Consider the following 19,676-nt stretch of genomic DNA (forward strand, 5'->3'; position numbering starts at 1 on the left):
CGGGAATGAACATCAAACAATTGAAAGAAGCCATGGAAAACAGGGAAACATGGCGAGGACTGGCCTACTGAGTATCCAAGTGTCAGATACGACTGAATGGATAATAGTAGTAGTATACAGTGTGTGGTATATGTTATTAAAACAGGTCTGGCTCCAAATGTCCAAATTGTGCCCTGGACATATTCTTAAATGTTTGATTATGGCTGAAAATCATCCAAAGAAAGAGGAGGGAAGGGACACAATTAACCAACTATGAGAATCAACAATTTATTGAAAATATAACACAATAATAATAATAATAACAGCTTATATATCGCAATACCGTGAAGTTCTTATGCGGTTTACAAAGATTAAGCAAAGGTACAAATTGATTGACTTTAAGAGGGGAGGAAGAAAGAGGGTTAATAGGACAGGAAATCCATTTTTGAGGACAGAGTGATCAATAGAACAAGTTAATCGCTATAGAGGGGAGAGAGAAGAGAGGATCAGTTGTCTAGATACTTTAGGAACAGGTGTGTTTTCAGACGTTTCCTAAATTCTTCATAAGTAGTGGGCAAAAGCAATTGTTCTAGGTCTTTACCCCATGATGCTGCTTGGTGCGAGAGAAGATGTTCATGGTGTTATTTCAGTTTACACATGGAGCATATACTATATATATATATATATATATATATATATAGCAAGTCCTAAAAAGTCTTTAAATCCTCTTGTTTCCAGGACCCCAACACGGTCCGTGTTTCGGCTAAAACAACCTTCTTCAGAGGTATTTTAAAAGAGCCTCTGAAATAGTTTGTCAAGGCCTGCTTCTTTTCTTAAAACCAAACAAAAATTCGCTACAGAAATCACATTTCTTTAATGACTGCAGATAATTGGGTTTTCTAAAACTATCTAATGAGATAAATGGGAGAAATCAATTATTTTATTTGAATTTTTCAAGGATATATAAGTAAACACTGAGCCTGAAAAAAAATTGGTGTAAACAAGTAATATAATAATTTACCCTCCCCCCCTTTTACAAAACCGTAGCACGGATTTTAGTGCTGGCTGCGGCGGTAACAGCTCCAATGCTCATTGGCATTCTGTGAGCATCGGAGCCGATACTGCCACTGCTTGGCACTAAAAACCACACTACAGTTTTGTAAAAGGAGGGGGGAGAGTAAATCAATAAATTGAGTAATAGTATACAAATTTGTCTTCTTTACAATATGAAAAGTTTACTTCTAACATACTGCCTTGGGTGAATCTCTTCATAAAGGGGGGTTAATAAATCTCAATAAATAAATAACTCCCCCCTTTTACTAAACCACAATAGTGTTTTTTAGCGCAGGGAGCCGTACTGAATGCTGTACGCTGCTCCTGACGCTCATAGATACTCTATGAGCATTGGGAGATGCACGGAGGATTCAACGCAGCTCCCTGCACTAAAACCCGGTATCGCGGGTAGTAAAAGGGGCGGGGGTTATGAAACAAATATTGGTATACAATATGTCTGTCATGTTAATAGTTAGCATCTGCATTAGAAATTTCACATTCTGATGTTCCTGATGCAAGCTTTATTGATGGTTCAACCCTTTTAGTGTTTCTCTCTCCCTTTGTCCAACCCTCATCCCCCATGAGTGCTTTCTCTCTTTCTCTCCTTCCAACCTCCTTCTCCTATGAGTGCTTCCTTCTTTCTTTCTCACCCTCAAACCCTCCTGCGGGTGCCATTCTCTCTCCTTCCAACCTCCTCTCTTGCTGTACAGCAGGCAAGGGTGTCAGAACATTATGGAAGAGGAAGACAAAACAGTTACAACAAGGACTAAAATGGACAGATATAACAGTAAGCCTTGGCTGTACAAATAAAGTACTGAGCAAATAGTCAAATGTACTAAAAAAATTAATAATAATAATAATTTCACATTGTAGGTTGTCAAATTCTTTTACCAGCACCTGCTGTTCAGATATGGCAAACTAACTTTTCCTGCTTCTGTTAGTGCTGTTTTTTCTGCCAACTGATGTCATTCCACTGTCCCTGGCATCTACCAGAGGGTCAGTAAGAAGGCATTTCATAGATCCCTCCATGCAATAAAACATATGCTAGCTATGGATGCCACCTGGAGGATAAGATGCCAAGTATGAATGCCAGCATTTCCACAGGGGTCTGAAATAGAATGAATATGGAGAACGAGAATGACAGTGTTTTAATGGCTAGCTAGAGATAGATAGTGAAGCTCATAGAGGGAATAGTATTAGTATACAGTGGAGGATGTAGCTCAATAGTTGAATGCTAAAGAAGTGCTGCAAAATTGGGCAGGCAGGCTTAGAATACCATAGAAGCCAACAAATTGTCCAATTAAAAGCAGAGCCACTAGCTAAACTGCAGTCTGTAGAAAAGACTGAGTAAAAGAAGGAGAACAAATGTAAATGGAGGCAGTGGCGTAGCGAGGATGAGAGGTGCCTGGGGTGGTGGTGCCCCTCCCTGCCCTCATTTCTGCCCCCCCCACCTTCATCTGCTCCTTCCCTGCCCCCTCTCCACATGCACACCGCTTCCCTCTCCCCATACCTCTGTAACGTTCCTGGCATAAGCAGCAGCCCCCAACCTGCTGCCATTCCAGTGTCAGTTCTTCCTCTGATGTCACTTCCTAGGTGTGGGTCCAGGAAGTGACATCAGAGGAAGAGCCAATGCTGTTGTGACAGCAGGTTGGGGGTTGCTGCATGCGCCAGGAACATTACAGAGATACATGGGAAGGGAAGCAGCACATTCTTGCAGCATTGGGGGGGGAAGGAGCGGGGGGGGGAGGGAGGTGCCTGCGCCCTCACCAAGACAGCACCCGGGGTGGACTGCCCCCTGCTCCCCCTTACTATGCCACCGAATGGAAGGACAATATGGATTAGAACATGGATCTCAAAGTCCCTCATTGAGGGGCGCAATCCAGTCGGGTTTTCAGGATTTCCCCAATGAATATGCATTGTAAGCAGTGCATGCACATAGATCTCATGCATATTCATTGGGGAAATCCTGAAAACCCGGCTGGATCGCGGCCCTCAAGGAGGGACTTTGAGACCCCTGGATTAGAAGATAAAGCGACGAACTATTTGAAAAGGGACATCTAATATTAGATCTAAGAATAATTTTCCCTACTTAGGAGTCCAACAGAATCATTTTGACCCTAATTTAAAATTGCTTCTTATGTAAAATTAGGAGATGTAATAACAGCTACAGAACAGAATTATAAGCAGACATGGTATTTTGTAATAAAACAAATCAATATTTACTCATTGTTACTCATTCATAATTCATTTTTCAAACAATTGTAGAAACTGGGAATAATAAAATGCAAATTAATCAAATGAAAGTAATAATCAATGCTGCTTCTAAAATGAGAGCTATTCTATAAATATCAGTAATTCCAGAATGCATGCCACACAGACGTTGTGCTTCTCAACTTTTCTGGTGCGCTTCCCACATGGGCTTCCTGCATGCTCTACAAACTTGTATGGTTTAGTCAAACTGATCTTGCTGACCTTAGGCCAAACTGCACATATCATAACACTTCCTGGAATCTGTTGCGAGACACAGAGTCAGTGAAAAATCTGAGTTCCCATACAGTAGACTTCCTTTTTACAGGAAGGCCATTTGCATTGTAGACGCCACAAGCATATAAAATCACAATGAAAGCATTGAGTTCCTCAAAGGGCCAAATTCTGAAAGAAGTCGCCAAAAGTTAGGCGCCGGCAGGCACCTAGATTGTACCTACTGGCGCCTAACAGGTTTTAATTGGTTTAAAGTGGCGCGACAATTGGTTGCTCCATTAAAAACCAATTAAATACGTGTTTTAAAAAAATTAGCGATGAACAGGAGTACAAGATATACAGTACCAGTGTGTGAATTCAACTATTTCAAATTTTGTCACGGTTTATATAATGTTTCTTATTAATAATTGTTAAAAATCTTTATGCATTTCATCATGTGCATTGATAATAATTTGATAAAAATAATCATGCTAAAACCTATGTGCTATTAAATTAATTTCATAAGTGTTCAGTACCCAATCTCCTGCATTGGACCCACAGCGAGATCATCTCGGGACCATCATGACACTTATGGGTCCCTTAAACTTAAATTTCCAATCTCTTATTCTATCACCCTTGCTGGAGTTCTTATAGGCCCATATTCACTAAGCAAACCGATTGTGTACCGATCGGTTTGCGAGCCCTTTGCAACCAAATTTCCCTCCTACCCCATTCACTAAAGCCTGTAGCGATCCTCCCATTCAAATTAGCAAAACCCCATGCAAAATAGCCAAGCGATTGATTCACTAACAATTGCTTGGCTATTTTGAATTGGGTATTACTATTAGCAAACCCGACTGCTGCAGACCTGTCAGTAACTGAGTTACCTTCAGGTCTGCAGGTTTTTTGATAGGCCTGCCTGTCTTTTTTATTCATTTTTTTTCCATGGCACAGATATTTTGCGTGTGTTACATACGCAAAATATCTGCTCCATAAAAAAAAATTAATTAAAGACAGGCAGGCATGTCAAAAAAATGTACCCCCCCCCCACAAATGTGCCCCTTCCCAAAGAAAATGCATCCACAAGCAGGAGGGATACCAACTCCCTCCTGCCATAAGCACTAAAAAAAAAAAAAAAACCACATTGCCGATGCTGCTGCAGCACGGACGCTCCCCACCTCTGACCAGCATGGCCCTCGCCCTCCCTCCCCGCGACTGGCACGGCACAGCCCTCGCCCCCCTCCTGGCATGGCCCACCCACCCCGCATACCTTTATAATAGTTGGGAGCAGAACGGGTGCCCGGTCCCTCCTGCTCCTTGGGAACAGGCTCCCTCCATCTTTGGGAGCAGGAGGGGTGCCCGGACCCTCCTGCTCCTAGGCCAATCTTCGGGATCAGGAGGAAAGTCCTCCCACTCCTGCTCCTACGACAAGCTGCTGCCCAATAGCGGCCTTAGGCCCTGCCCCGGCGCATCATCTGATGCATGGGGAGGGGCCTAAGCACTGATTGGCTGAGGCACCTCTGGTTCCTCCCTGGGCACCCCTTCTGCTCCCAACTTCTTGGTGCCGGGGGTGGGTGGCCCGTGCTAGGAGGGGGGCGAGGGCCATGGGTTAGTGAATCTAGCCCATAGTGCCTTAATGTTCAATGTGTTACTAGTTACACTTATCTTATCCAGCCTGAATGTTGTTGTTCGTGGCTCTGCAGGTCTTTTCCACCAATTGTGCTGTGTGCTAAATGTGCTAAGTGTGGAAAAGACCTGCTCTTCAACATCTTTATAAATGATCTGGACATTGGTACGACGAGTGATTTGATTAAATTTGCAGATAATACGAAGTTATTCAGAGTAGTGAAGACATAGGGGGATTGCGAAGATCTGCAACGTGACATAATCAAGCTCGAGAAATGGGCATCGACATGGCAAATGAGGTTCAACATGGATAAGTATAAAGTGATGCATGTCGGTAACAAAAATCTCATGCACGAATACAAGATATCCGGGGCGGTACTTGGAGAGACCTCCTAGGAAAGAGACTTGGGAGTTCTGATCGACAAGTCGATGAAGCCGTCCGCGCAATGCATGGAGGCGGCGAAAAGGGCAAATAGAATGCTAGGAATGATAAAGAAGGGGATCATGAACCGATCGGAGAAGGCTATCATGCTGCTGTACTGGGCCATGGTGCACTCTCACCTGGAGTACTACATCCAGCACTGGCCACCATACATGAAGAAGGACACGGTACTACTCAAAAGGATCCAGAGAAGAGTGACTAAAATGGTTAAGGGGCTGGAGGGGTTGCCGTACAGTGAGAGATTAGAGAAGCTGGGCCTCTTCTCCCTTGAAAAGAGGAGACTGAGAGGGGACATGATCAAAACATTCAAAATACTGAAGGGAATAGACTTAATAGATAAAGATAGGTTGTTTACCCTCTCCAAGGTAGGGAGAACGAGAGGGCACTCTCTAAAATTAAAAGGTGATAGATTCCGTAAAAACGTAAGGAAGTTCTTCTTCACCCAGAGAGTGGTAGAAAACTGGAATGCTCTTATAGGGGAAAACACCTGTCTGTTATAGGGGAAAACACCTTCCAGGGATTCAAGACAAAGTTGGACAAGTTCCTGCTAAACTGGAACGTACGCAGGTAAGGCTGGACTCATTTAGAGCACTGGTCTTTGACCTGGGGGCCGCCGTGTGAGCAGACTGCTGGGTACGATGGTCTGACCCAGCAGCGGCAATTCTTATGTTCAGAGAAATAGAAACAAATGCATTTCTTCCTGAACAATGCAAAATATAGACAGCCGATGTAATTTCTCAAAACTGACACAATTCAATCACTAAATTGAAAATAAAATCATTTACATAAGAACATAAGAACTGCCATCTCCAGATCAGACCCAAGGTCCATCGAGTCCGGCGATCCGCACACGCGGAGGCCCAGTCAGGTATACACCTGATGTAGTTTTAGTCACCCATATCCCTCTATGCCTCTCGTAAGGAGATGTGCATCTAATTTGCCTTTGAATCCTAGCACAGTGGATTCCTTAATAACCTCCTTTGGGAGAGCATTCCAGGCGTCTACCACTCGCTGTGTAAAGCAGAACTTCCTGACATTTGTCCTGGACTTGTCCCCCCTTAGCTTCAAACCATGTCCTCTTGTCCGTGTCACGTTGGACAATGTAAATAATTTATTTTCCTGCTCTATTTTATCGATGCCTTTCAGCATTTTGAACATCTCGATCATGTCCCCTCGCAGCCTCCTCTTCTCAAGGGAGAACAGTCCCAGTTTCTTGAGTCGTTCCTCATATTCCAAGTTCTCCATACCTCTTATTAGCTTCGTTGCTCGTCTCTGCACCCTCTCCAGCAGTTTTATATCCTTCTTTAGGTTGGGAGACCAATGTTGGACACAGTATTCCAAGTGTGGTCTGACCATTGCTCTATAAAGCGGCAATATAACTTTCTCCGATCTACTCGTGATTCCTTTCTTTATCATGCCTAACATTCTGTTTGCTTTCTTTGCCGCTGCCGCGCATTGTGCCGACGGCTTCAGGGTCCTATCTATCAGTACACCCAGGTCCTTTTCTTGTTCGCTCTTACCCAGAGTTGCGCCTGACATTCTATACTCGTGTTCCTTATTCTTACTACTTAAATGCATTACTTTGCATTTCTCCACGTTGAACTTCATCTGCCATTGCTCTGCCCATTTCTCTAACTGATACAAGTCGCTCTGGAGTTCCTCGCTATCCTCCTGCGATCTGATTGCCCGGCATAGCTTTGTGTCGTCTGCAAACTTAATGATCTCACTGGATACTCCTTCTTCCAGGTCATTGATGTAAATATTAAATAGGATCGGCCCAAGAACCGAGCCCTGGGGCACACCACTAGTCACTTTCTCCCAGTCTGAGAACTTCCCATTTATGCCCACTCTCTGCTTTCTGTTTTCCAGCCATTTGCCTATCCACCTGTGTATATCTCCCTCTATTCCATGGCTTTGTAGTTTCCTGAGAAGTCTTTCATGTGGAACTTTGTCGAACGCTTTCTGGAAGTCCAAATATATTATGTCCACCGGCATTCCACTATCAATTTGCTTGTTCACGGTCTCAAAAAATTGAAGTAAATTCGTTAAACATGATTTCCCTTTCCTGAACCCATGTTGACTGGGTGTATCTAGGTGTGTATCTAGGTGCCGGACTATGCTATCCTTGATCAGTGCTTCAACCATCTTTCCAGGGACAGACGTAAGGCTCACAGGTCTGTAGTTGCCCAGTTCCCCTCTCGATCCTTTTTGAAAATTGGCGTGACGTTCGCTATCTTCCAGTCATCTGGTATCTGTCCAGTTCTGATTGTCAGATTGGCAAGTTTTTGCAATAGCTCTCCGATTTCAACCTTCAATTCCTTTAAAACTCTCGGGTGAATTCCATCCGGTCCAGGGGATTTGTCACTTTTAAGTTTGTCGATCTGGTAGTATATCTGGTCCAACTCCACTTCAACTGTGGTGAGGCTGTCTTCTATTACTCCACTAAACACTTTCACTGCTTCTGGTATTTTTACGGTATCCTCCTCCGTAAAGACGGACGCAAAGAAGGAATTTAGTTTGTCTGCAATTTGTTTATCTTCCTTGATGTTTATCTTCCCCTACCTTTGTTGCCTGGTGATTTGGTTTTCAAACCATCTTTCCCAGTCTCTGGCTGCTCTTCCTTCTGTCTATGCTCTTAACTGTGTATCCAGGGTCACCTTATCCATTTGCTGGTTTTCTCTCCTTCACTTTCTTCCATACATCCGTCTTCAGCATTAAGTTTTGACATTCAGCTTTCTTCCATTTTCCTTTCTTCTCAAAATCTACTTTTCCATGCCTTCCCTTCCCATCTATCCATGTGTACCATCTCCTTCCTCTTTCTTCTCCCCTACTTCCATCTATCCATAAGAAGTATCTCTTCTCTGTCACACCCATCACTGTGCACCATCTCCTCCCTTTGTCTCCCATTCCCCGCCATCTCTATGAACCATCTCATCCCTCTCTCATAGTCAGATATCTCTGTCTTCCCCCATCATATGATCTGGCATCTTTCTCTTCTCCTTCCCATAGCCAGGAATCTCTCTCCTCTGGCATGGTCTGGCATCTCTCTCTCTCCTTCCCTCCCTCTTCCCAAGGTCTAACATCTCTCGCCTCTCCTTTCTGTGGTCTGGCATCTTTCTTTCCCCTCCTTCCCTTCCATTCTGTGGTCTGGCTTCTCTCTCTCTGTCTCCTTCCCATTCCAGTGGTCTGACATCTCTCCCTTCTTTGGGTCATCTCTCCTCCCTCCCAGTGTAACATTTCTCCCTCCCTCCTCTCCACCACTATTATATCTAACAATTCTCCCTCTTTCTTCCTTTCCCCATATACATCATCTCTCTTTTCCTCTCACGCCAACAATTCTCCATTCCTTTTCCCTCTCCCATGGGCAGCATTTATTTATCTCCCTTCTCACTACTCTATCTGTGCTACATCTCTCTTTTCTCTCCTTTCATAACCCCCCCCCCCAGCCTGTGCATTTGTCCTTCCTAACCCTATCCCAGTATGTATAGTATCTGTCTTTCCCAACCCCCTGAGCATTTCTCCTCCCTGCCTTCCCAACGCCTTACGCCCTGCACCCAGCCCCCTCCCTCCCTTGTCAGGCCATGCACCCAGCTCCCTCCCTCCCCATCAGGCACTGCACCCAGTCCTCTTCCCTCCCCTGTCAGGCTCTTTATCCAGCCCCCTTCCTTCCCTCCCACTCCTTTCAGACTCTGCACCCATCCCCCTGTCAGGCTCTTCACCCAGCCCCCTTCCTTCATTCTCTCCCAACCTTTGTCAGGCTCTTCACCTAGCCCCCTTCCTTCGTTCTCTCCCAACTCTTGTCAGGCTCTTCACGTAGCCCCTTTCCTTCCTTCCCTCCCAACCCCTGTCAGACTCTGCACCCAGCTCCCCTCCTTCCCAGGCTCTGAAGTGCATCTTGTCCCATTTTCCTACCTCCTCCTGTTTGATGGCAGCTGATTTCTTCTGCTGCTTGGTGCTCAGCGGCTTCTTTGATTCACTCCCATGAATCCTTGCGATTCACGATAATTTGCAGGAGCCAATCAAAGAAGCAGCTGAGTGCTGAGCAGGCAGTGCCAAAGCACACTCCTGCTGGTTGCTGCACAGCGGCAGAAGAAATCAGCTGCCACTGACCGAGTTAGCAGCGGGCAGGAGCATGGAAAGCTCACTCCTGCCCGCTGCTCCCCTGGCCATCAGGGATCAAATTTTGGGGGATGCCACGGCCCCTGTGCCCCCCTCCCTCCCTATGTCGCAAACACACCGAACAACTCACCAAATAGCAAGAGAAGCAGGAATAAGCCAGACAACTGTGGTTAGGATAATTCATGATGATCTGAAATTAAAGTGTCCTAAAAAGCATCTTGCCCAAGAGTTAACTTTACACAACAAAGACACATGCCTGAAATGATGCAAGCAGCTTTTGACCAAGTACCCTGAGTCAGCTTCACCTGGTTTACAGCTGAAAAGATATTTACAGATACATATTTACACTGAAGTGCAAGATTAATGCCAAACGCCTACAACTGACCCGTCTGACCTTCAGCCAATCAGTCATGGTCTTGGTCTCAATTTTGAAACTCGGATTCACAGATCTGTTTTTCATTGAACCTGGGGTTAAGATCAATGGTACATTGTACTACTGGGACATCCTCTTGACGTCACATGTCAGGAGACTACTTTATCTTCCCACAGGACAATGCCCCAGCACATCGGGCTAAGTACACCACACAACTGCTACATCGGGAGACCCCAGACTTCATTGGTCCAGACCTCTGGCCTGTGAATCCACCAGACCTAAACCCAGTTGACTACCAGAGCTGGGGGATGATATAGGAAAACATCTACCAGACAGCGATATCTGTTGTTGAAGACCTTTAAACAGTGCCTCATCTCTATTTGGGTTGAGCTGAGACAGAGTATCATTGACAAGTGGTGGCCAAGGCTGAAAGCATGCCTTCGTGCAAAGGGAGCACACTTTGAACATCTGCTTAATTGAAACATTACTTTTTGACTTTACATTTTTCTGCAAGATACGCCATAAAACTTTATGATGCGCTTTTATTCAGTTCACAATTCATCTTCACAAGATAGTGTTATGATGCGGTGGGAAATATTTACAACATTTTACATCAACTTCATTCGGGACACGACACACTAAATTTCATAAGAATCGGCCGCGTTCTGTGGATAATATGACAAAAAAACATTTTGGTGTGGTTTTTTTTTCAGTTCACAGTGTAAATCCCAAGTAAATATATAAATATGGGCTAGGTCTACTATAGGGTGCTGTTAAATGGGCTTATCACTTGCTACAAGGTATTTCTCCATGCGCTGAGCCTATTTCTAGTGTGTCCAGGAAAAAGGGCATTTTCAGTACAGTATTTCTTTTCCAGGTCACACGTTAATGTTCATGTTTGGGAGATTGGTAAGGGCTCCCATTTTAAGGACCTGCTAACCAGTTAACATGCACAAATGTCAATACACTATCTGACTAGCACTGCCATGTCCATTCTCTGTCCCTGACATGCCCCTCCCCCCAAAGATAAATATATAAAAAAGGCATACTTAGTATGCACAAAAGGTTACTTACAAAAAAATCATTTTAATGCATTTTGCAATAAATGTTTTCATATGTGCTAAGCACTCATTAGGGCTTAGGGCTTAATGCCCTTTAGTAGACATGCCCCACAGTGTATTGTATATGACATCACTAAGAGAAGTTGCAATAGTTTCAAGTTTCAAGTTTATTAGGTTTTAATATACCGACCATCAAATAAATATCTGGCCGGTGTACATTACAGTAAAATTTTAAAAAAGAAGAGAAGTTAATATATTCTATATTTAGAGGACAGACAGTGTATATTAAAACATAGACTAGACAAACTTGATTGTGAGGGAAGGGGTTGATGGTAGGGTAAAGTTACAATGTTGAGAGAAAAGGGAGAGAGAGGGGATAGGAAAAAAACATTAGGGTGGGGAAAAGTCTTTGAAGTAAATTTTTTTTTTTTTTAAGTTAAATAATTAAAAAATAACTGAGAAAGAGATACTAAACTGAAATAAATGCATCAGTTCCTGATTCTGCTCTGTACATTTGTTCTAGGTTCCACAGATTGCACTCTCGAATTCCCTCACCCTTCTTGGTACTGGGATAACCTTTTGAAAATTTGTGTTTTCATCTTTGCCTTCATAATGCCAGTCCTAATCATCACAGTGTGTTACGGCATGATGATCTTACGTCTCAAAAGTGTCCGAATGCTATCAGGTTCCAAGGAAAAGGACAGAAACCTGAGAAGAATAACAAGAATGGTCCTGGTTGTGGTTGCTGTATTCATAGTGTGCTGGACTCCCATTCATATTTATGTCATTATTAAAGCCTTGATCAATGTACCCTCTTCTCTTTTCCAAACCGTCACCTGGCACTTTTGCATTGCTTTAGGGTACACAAATAGTTGCCTCAATCCAGTTCTGTATGCTTTTCTTGATGAAAACTTCAAAAGATGTTTTAGAGAATTCTGCATCCCCACGACGTCAACTATTGAGCACCAAAACTCCACCCGGATCCGTCACATTACGCGTGATCACCCCTCCACTGCAAACACTGTGGATAGGACTAACCATCAGGTATGACTAGCCGTTGAAATGTCTTCACTTGATTCAAGCGCTTTTACAGGGGATAATGTGAATTCTGAAGTTACTGAGATTTCTACAGGGCTTTGATTCAGTAGTGAAACACGCTTTGCACAAGTCGTTTGCTTTTGTGGATTTTGTAGACATCACACAAATGCATATATGTGAATAACTATATGCTTATATTTATGCATATAGATCTCTATATATACAGTACATATGTACAGATTTTCTCTCCCTTTAGCTATACCTATACACAAACACTAATGCACAACATATGGTTATTTGAATGTATGTATATATACTGTATATAAGGATTTTAGGGAGATCCTATCAATGCCACATCCAAGTGGCAACGTTATTAATGATTCAGTCATGTATATCAACAAATAAGTTTGCAGCTCCTTAAAGCAAAGTTTTTCTCTTATTTGGTAACCATGACATTTGGAGTAATCACACAAGCAAAAGAAGAAGTAGCCTAATGGTTGGCGCAGTGGGTTGAAAAGCTGCGGACCTGGGTTCGATTCCCACTGTTGCTCCTTGCCCTCTGATTCTATAAATGGCACACAAATGGATTGCTTAATTAGCTCAATGACATTAATAATTGGGTTCTAATAGCCCGTTGTTGCTGTTAATTAGTATTCATTAATATGATCTATTCAGTAAGGCAGTTTGCCTAGCTCCCATATCCCTAGTTCTGCCCGGTGAGGGGGGCTGTCTGCCTTGGGCGCCATCTTCCTTGGGACACTGACACCCCTCCTCTTCTCTGCCCCCCTCTTCCCGCTCCTGCTGCACACTTCCCTTCCCTCCCCCACCTTTTAACTTTGGCTTGAGCAGCCACCAACTTGCTGCCACCAACTTCGGCTCTCTCTGACGTCACTTCCGGAACCCGCGCCTAGGAAGTGACATCAGAGAAAGCGCTGAAGCCGACATGGGCAGTAATTTGGTGGCCACTTGAGCCAATATTAAAAAGGTACGGCGAAGGAGCATGCTTGCGCGGCAGAAGGGGGTGGGCGGGGGAAAGGACGAGGGAGGGGTGCCACTGCCCCGGGCGCTGCTCACCTTTGCTGTGCCTTTGGTTCTGTATATGGTATCTTAATTAGCCCACCAACTTAACTGTTTAATGAGACAATTGACACACCAAAACTTACGCTAATTGACACTAATTAGGTGCATTCTATAAAGTGCCACGTCAGTTCTAGTGCGTGAATCTGAAAAGGGGGCACTGTTATACAATATGCCGATGCACACACAAGTTAGGCGCAGGTATTTAGGCCTGGTTTTCCTTGGCCTACATAGGCGCACCTAAAAGTTATGACATGCGCTGGTGCTTAGCGCAATTCTGTAACGTGCACATGCCTTTTATAGGATCACACTAAGCACGGTTCTAGTCGGCGCTGATATTTTAGATGCCATATATAGAATATGGCCCCATAGTGAGTATTTTAAAAGGGTGTGGCCATGGGAGAAGCATGGGTGTATCAGCAGCGTTCTGAAAATTTGCCTGCACAGTTATTTTTGGATAGGGAGGACGATTGCTGTTAACATGGGTTATGGTCGCGGCTAAATGCTCTGTGCTTTCTGTTTGCTTTGGATGTATGATTTCTGTTTGCTTTGGATGTATGATTTTATGATTCTCTTTGTATAAGGCGAATAATAAATAAACACAATACAAATACGAGTGGGCCCAATTCTATAAAGTGCACCTAAAATTTAGATGCCGACTAATGCGGTGCTAAGCGTGATCCTAAAAAGTTAGGCACACTTTAAAGAATTGCGCTTAGGCGTGGCTAGGGGTCCTGAATTTAGGTGCACCCTAATTATGGCAGGGTTTTCTTTGCCTAAATACCTGCACCTAAGTTAGACACCTAACGGCACCTAATTCACAAAGAGGCACCTAACTTGAAAACACGTCCATGATCTGCCATTTTTAGATAGGTGCTTTGGACTAGGCACATAGGCCCAGATTCTCCAACTGGTGCTATTGTCAGTGGCACAATGGCGCTGTTTTGAGAACTGCGCCTCTGGCAAAGGGAGGCGCCAGACATGTAGGCCAGGGTCTTCAAGGCCTACATGTCTGGCGCCCGCCTTTCCCGTGAATCGCAGCTCAGAGGGGACTACCGGCGCTTAACACCACTTCCAGGTTTAGCCATGCCTACAGGGGCATTAGGCGCCAGTAGGTATCTCCGGAGGTGCGATTCCGATGCCGTTTTTATAGGCGCTTGGAGATGACTTGAAATTTTTTTTTTTTAAAGTAGCATTTGAACAGTGTTTCTCTCATGGCCTAGACACCATTAGGGTACCAACCAGCGCCTAAGTTAAGGCACCGTTTATAGAATATGGGTCATACTTTTTAGAGAATCGTGTTTTTCGAATTAGGCACCTAACTTTCAATTAAGTCCAGTTAAAGCCAGTTATGAGGTGTTAAGTGCCAATAAAGCCTATTAATCAATTCAGTTAAGTGCTTACATCAACTGGGCACGCTAATGCAGGCACCTAACTTTAGGCAGACTATATAGAATTTGCCAGACTGTGTCTAATTTTATGCCAGCATTTACACCAGGTTTTAGTAGTCGCTCAAAGTTTTCCACCCAAAGTTTGGCACTGGATCTGCACTTAAGCACTACCCTATAAAGAGCACACACCCTTTACAGAATAGCACTTAGTGCAGATTACTTTCTGACACATAACTTTGAGTAGAACATATAAATAAGAAAATCCAAAAACAGTTTTGTAATAGCTATAGACCCCTATGAAAATATACCTGCATCACCACAAACAGTAGTGTAGTAAGGGAGGGGCCGGGGGGGGGGGGGCGATCCACCCCTGGTGCCGTCTTGGTGGGGGTGCCAGCACCCCTCTTCATCTCTGCCCCCTGTTCCTTCCCGCCCCCCGCGCGTGCATACACCCCCTTCCCTTCTACCTCTTTAATGCTCCAGGCACGAGAAGTATCACAAACTTGCTGCCCGCGTCGGTGTCGGCTCTCTTTGTCATCAATTCCAGTTCCCACGTCTAGGGAGTGACATCAGAGGGAGAGCCGACACAACACAGGCAGGAGGTTTGTGATGCTACTCGAGCTGGGACAATTAAAGAGGTACGGGGGAGGGAAGAGGGGTTTATGCGTGGCGGGGGGGATTTTGAAAACGAGCGGGGGAGGGGCACTACTGCCATGGGTGCCACTCACCCTAGCTGCGCCACCGACTACAAAAAAAGTGGAGAAAAAGAGACCTCAGAATAACTACAGGTATACTTATTCTGAGGTCTCTGATTTTAAGAAAGATTTGGGCAATTTCCTGGAGGAAAAGTCCGTAGTCTGTTATTGAGAAAGACATGGGGGAAACCACTGCTTGCCCTGGATCGGCAGCATGGAATGATGCTACTCTTTGGGTTGTGGCCAGGTACTAGGGGGCCTGGGTTGGCTACTGTGAGAATGGGCTACTGGGCTTGATGGATCATTGGTCTGACCCAGGAAGACTATTCTTATGTTCTTATGTTGGTAGTGCAAGCATCTTATCATTGAGATCTATACTGTTTTTTTAAAAAAAATTGTTTGCTTGATTTTCTTACCTAATTTTGAGTGCCATTTATAGAATCTGGTCCCTAGTGGCTGTTTTACTAGAGCACACTAAAATATGGGCTTAGTGATTTTTAACCCCAGATTTTCCTGCATGCTAAGTCCATATCTAAAGCTCCAGCATTTCAAGGATTTTTTTTATTATTGTTTTTGTTGCAGGACCTGCACTAGTTTTTTCCATTAAAGCACAAGACTTGCAAAAAACTAACACAGGAGCACTTATACTACCTCGTATTTAGGAGGGACTATGACGCTGATTCTATAAACGGCCCTTAGCAGTGGCTAAGTTGTAGGTGCCACACTGTGTGGTCGTCAATCAACTGCTAGGCATCCTTTATAGAATCATTCCTAGCAGCGTCTAAGCAGACTTAGACATCACTAAGCATCATAGAGGTAGAAGCCGGTAATATTAGGCTAGGCTTTACATACCTAATTTCCCAGTACCTACCTCAGATGCCTAGTGATACCTAAGTCAACCACACTTACTCTCCGGCCTGAACCACGCACGCCTACTTATCCTCAGAGGGTGCCTCGACGGTGTCGCTAGGCGCTATGCGGATATCCACGTGTAACCTAAATTGATATTAAAATAATGTTCTGTTACCATGCCCTTTAATCCGATTAAAAACAATTTAGTTCTGCACAGAACTAACCCCTCATTTTACAAAAGCCCGGAAGAGGTTTTTAGTGCCAGCTGGCGTGCTGAAGGTTCATTGGAGCGGCGCAGAGCATTCAGTGCACCAGCTGGCGCTAAAAACCTCTTCCGCGCTTTTGTAAAATGAGGGGTTAGTTCTGTGCAGAACTAAATTGTTTTTAATCGGATTAAAGGGCATGGTAACAGAACATTATTTTAATATCAATTTAGGTTACGCGTGGATATCCACATAGCGCCTAGGGAGGGTAAGTTAGGCTTGCTAGTGGCCTGTGATTAGGGCGCCTAGCTGTGCCTAACCTTGGCACTTATATAGAATCAGGCCTTATTTACCCTGCATTATTCTGTTAATTTGTGCTAATCTGAATGAGCTAGCTTGATAACACTCCCATCCCCATTTCTCATCCATGACCGCTCCTGAAAAAATGTCCCAGTAAATAAATAACACGCACTTAGTTGACATTCACAGGCAAGTTACCACAAGTGCTTTAATGCGTGGTAAGTCTTTTTTTTTTTTGCTATGTTAAGCATACATTAGTGCTTAACACAATTCAGTAAAAAGGCCCCTTAACCATCCATTGACCAGGTACAAAAACTTAGATTGTGAGCCTATTAGGGACTGAGAAAGTGCCTGTATATAATAAATGTAAACTACTTTGGTTGTTCCACAGAAGGGCAATATATCAAATCCATGACCTTTCCCCTTTATGATAGTAAACACTAAACTCTGATGATTATACTGTGGAAAAGATAACATATGTATGTACATAAAATATAGGTGTATTTGTTCTTTTCCTTCCTGGTATAAATTAAAATAAAATGAATTCATAGGACAAACATGTACTCTAAATGTATGGGCTTAATATATATGCACACACAAAAGTATATATTTTTATTCCACAGACTAAAGAGATTGAAGTTGTTTATAGGTTGATTCACATCTGTGCTTGATTAATGATGAAAGCTGGGGGGGTTGGGCTTTTTTAAAATATCTATATTTATTAAAGTCTTCAACCATAGAATAGAGTTTGTAACAGGACCTGCTTGGACAAGAATTCCTTCTGAAATAAGGATGCCAAACATATAACACTGTGCAGTTTGTATGAAAAGCTGTTTTATCCTTTAAATTTTTATAAACATTTACCAAGCCATAATACCTGTCAAAAATCAGTTATTCAACTTGTTCTGAAAGTTATGTTTTAAACAAACAAGGCCGTTTTCAGAGTCAATGCTACAATTATCAGTGTACCCTGTATATACCAGCATCGATGTATTTTTACTCATAACAAATAATATGCAATACTGAACTGTATGAGATGTCACATGAATTATTTTAATTGCTTGCTTCACTTAGCCTTAACTTCAGAATTTCCTTCTCTCTGTGCTTTAGTGTTATCGTATCAGACAATTCAAAACTGAATTTGCTAGTCAAGTCACTTTTAGAATGAGACCTGGGAAACTGTACATATTACGAGAAATCACAATGAATGCCAAAACTCATGTGGGGTTCTGAGTAACTGGAAGGAATCATGGAAAGCCATAATAGTAGGACTGCTAAAATAACCATCACATACTGAAATCTTGAAAGTATTCTGTGAAATTCAATGCACAAAGAAAGAAGCAAACCAAGAAGATCCTACATAATGCAAACACAGAAGAAACACAGTGGGTATGCTGCAACGGGTGTACCAGGCTTTCAAAAAGGAAGTCCTTTATTCAGCAGTTGAATGAAGGACATTCTGATGAAATCCTGGTTCACCCACTGGGTGGATCCCACTGTGTTTCTTCTATGAAATTCAGGGCTACAACCCATCATTGGAAAAAAAATTGAATCTGCCAAAAACTACAGCAGTTGTCTATTTAACATAATATTGGAAATCATACCAACTCCGTGTAGTTTCAGCATTTAATTTGTGGGGAGTGTGTGGCACAGTGGTTAAAGCTACAGCCTCAGCACCCTGAGGTTGTGGGCTCAAACCCACACTGCTCCTTGTGACCCAGGCAAGTCACTTAATTCCCCCCCCCCCCCCCCCCCGTTGCCCCAGATACATTAGATAGATTGTGAGCCCACCAGGGCAGAAAGAGTATTCAGCACTCCGGCCAATGCTAAAAACCTCTTCTGAGTTTTTGTAAAAGGAGGTGTTATTTATGTTTATGCTTATAATAAACTTAATATACCGCCTAGCCCAAAATAAAAACAAAGAGGTTTAAAATCAAAATCACTATACATAAAAACACAAAAAACATAAAACTCTAATATCTTTATAGAAAACACCTATCCATCAGTCAAATATACACAAATTAGAAGACAACATAGATCAATCATCACATTTTCTTGCTGACAAAGTACTGTAAAACTATTAATATACCTCCCTCCTTTTACAAAGAAGCATTAGTGGCTAACTTGATACCCTTTAAATCCCTATGGGCTTTGGGGCAGCTACTACAGTGGCAGCCACTAGAGTGGCTTTGTAAAAGCAGGGGATATTTTGTTATCCACTTCCAAATCCCCATTAAAAACCTATTTAAAAAATGTCTTCAACAAAACTTTAATTTTTGAAAAACTTTTTCCCCCCCTAATCGCCTGAGAGAGGTTGTTCCACAATGCGGGAGCCAACCAGAAAAAAAAAAAAAAGCTTTCTTTCTAGTAATAGCTCAGTTAGCCCTTCTTACTTAATCAGCTCTACTCAGGCTTCACCTTTGGGTTGTCCTCTCACTAATAGGACAATGCAATATTGATCAAAGTTGATATTCAGTGGAATGGCCTATTAAGTTTCCTTAAATATTGGTGGCCAGCCTGCTCTCCATCGTTTAAGCAAGGCAGTACCACACAATTCATACCGTATGGAAAGAAATCAAATTCCAACCAGAATTTCAAAATGATTCACAAACTAAAAAGTTTTGTTTGTTTTTTTAAAGTCAAAGTGAGAACCAAAAGAGAACATGAGCTATACACAAGAAATACAGTTCTAAGGTATGAAACATGAGTAAACTAACAAATATATCAATACTGTAAATAAGCTCACCAAGAAATCGAGGAATCTCACAGATGTAACAATTACCAACCAGTAATAAACTAAACATATCATGGATCTAAATACCAACCGATAAAAAGCAGAACATAATAGAAATCTAAATAAGAAGAAAAGAAGAAGAAGGATCAAACAAAAATACAATTTCAAGAGTTGGAGCCTTGTAAATACAGCTTAAGGGAGTTCCATTTACGTTGAAAATGGTAGAATCTCTCAAGTTTTTTTAACTAAATAAGCTTCAAATCTGTATGTTAA

General features: G+C 42.9%; 1 protein-coding gene across 1 annotated transcript in view; it reads left to right on the top strand.

The window, feature by feature from the left end:
• Positions 1-14,937, top strand: part of OPRM1 (opioid receptor mu 1) — a 63,321-nt gene extending 48,384 nt beyond the window's left edge. Inside the window, exon 3 of the mRNA XM_033937757.1 lies at positions 11,637-14,937. Coding sequence (XP_033793648.1) covers positions 11,637-12,163 — 527 coding nt within the window. The 3' untranslated portion in view covers positions 12,164-14,937. The remainder of the gene's footprint in view (positions 1-11,636) is intronic.
• Positions 14,938-19,676: the final 4,739 nt, after the last annotated feature.

This window comes from Geotrypetes seraphini, chromosome 3, assembly GCF_902459505.1.
Source record: "Geotrypetes seraphini chromosome 3, aGeoSer1.1, whole genome shotgun sequence".
Lineage (NCBI taxonomy): Eukaryota > Metazoa > Chordata > Amphibia > Gymnophiona > Dermophiidae > Geotrypetes > Geotrypetes seraphini.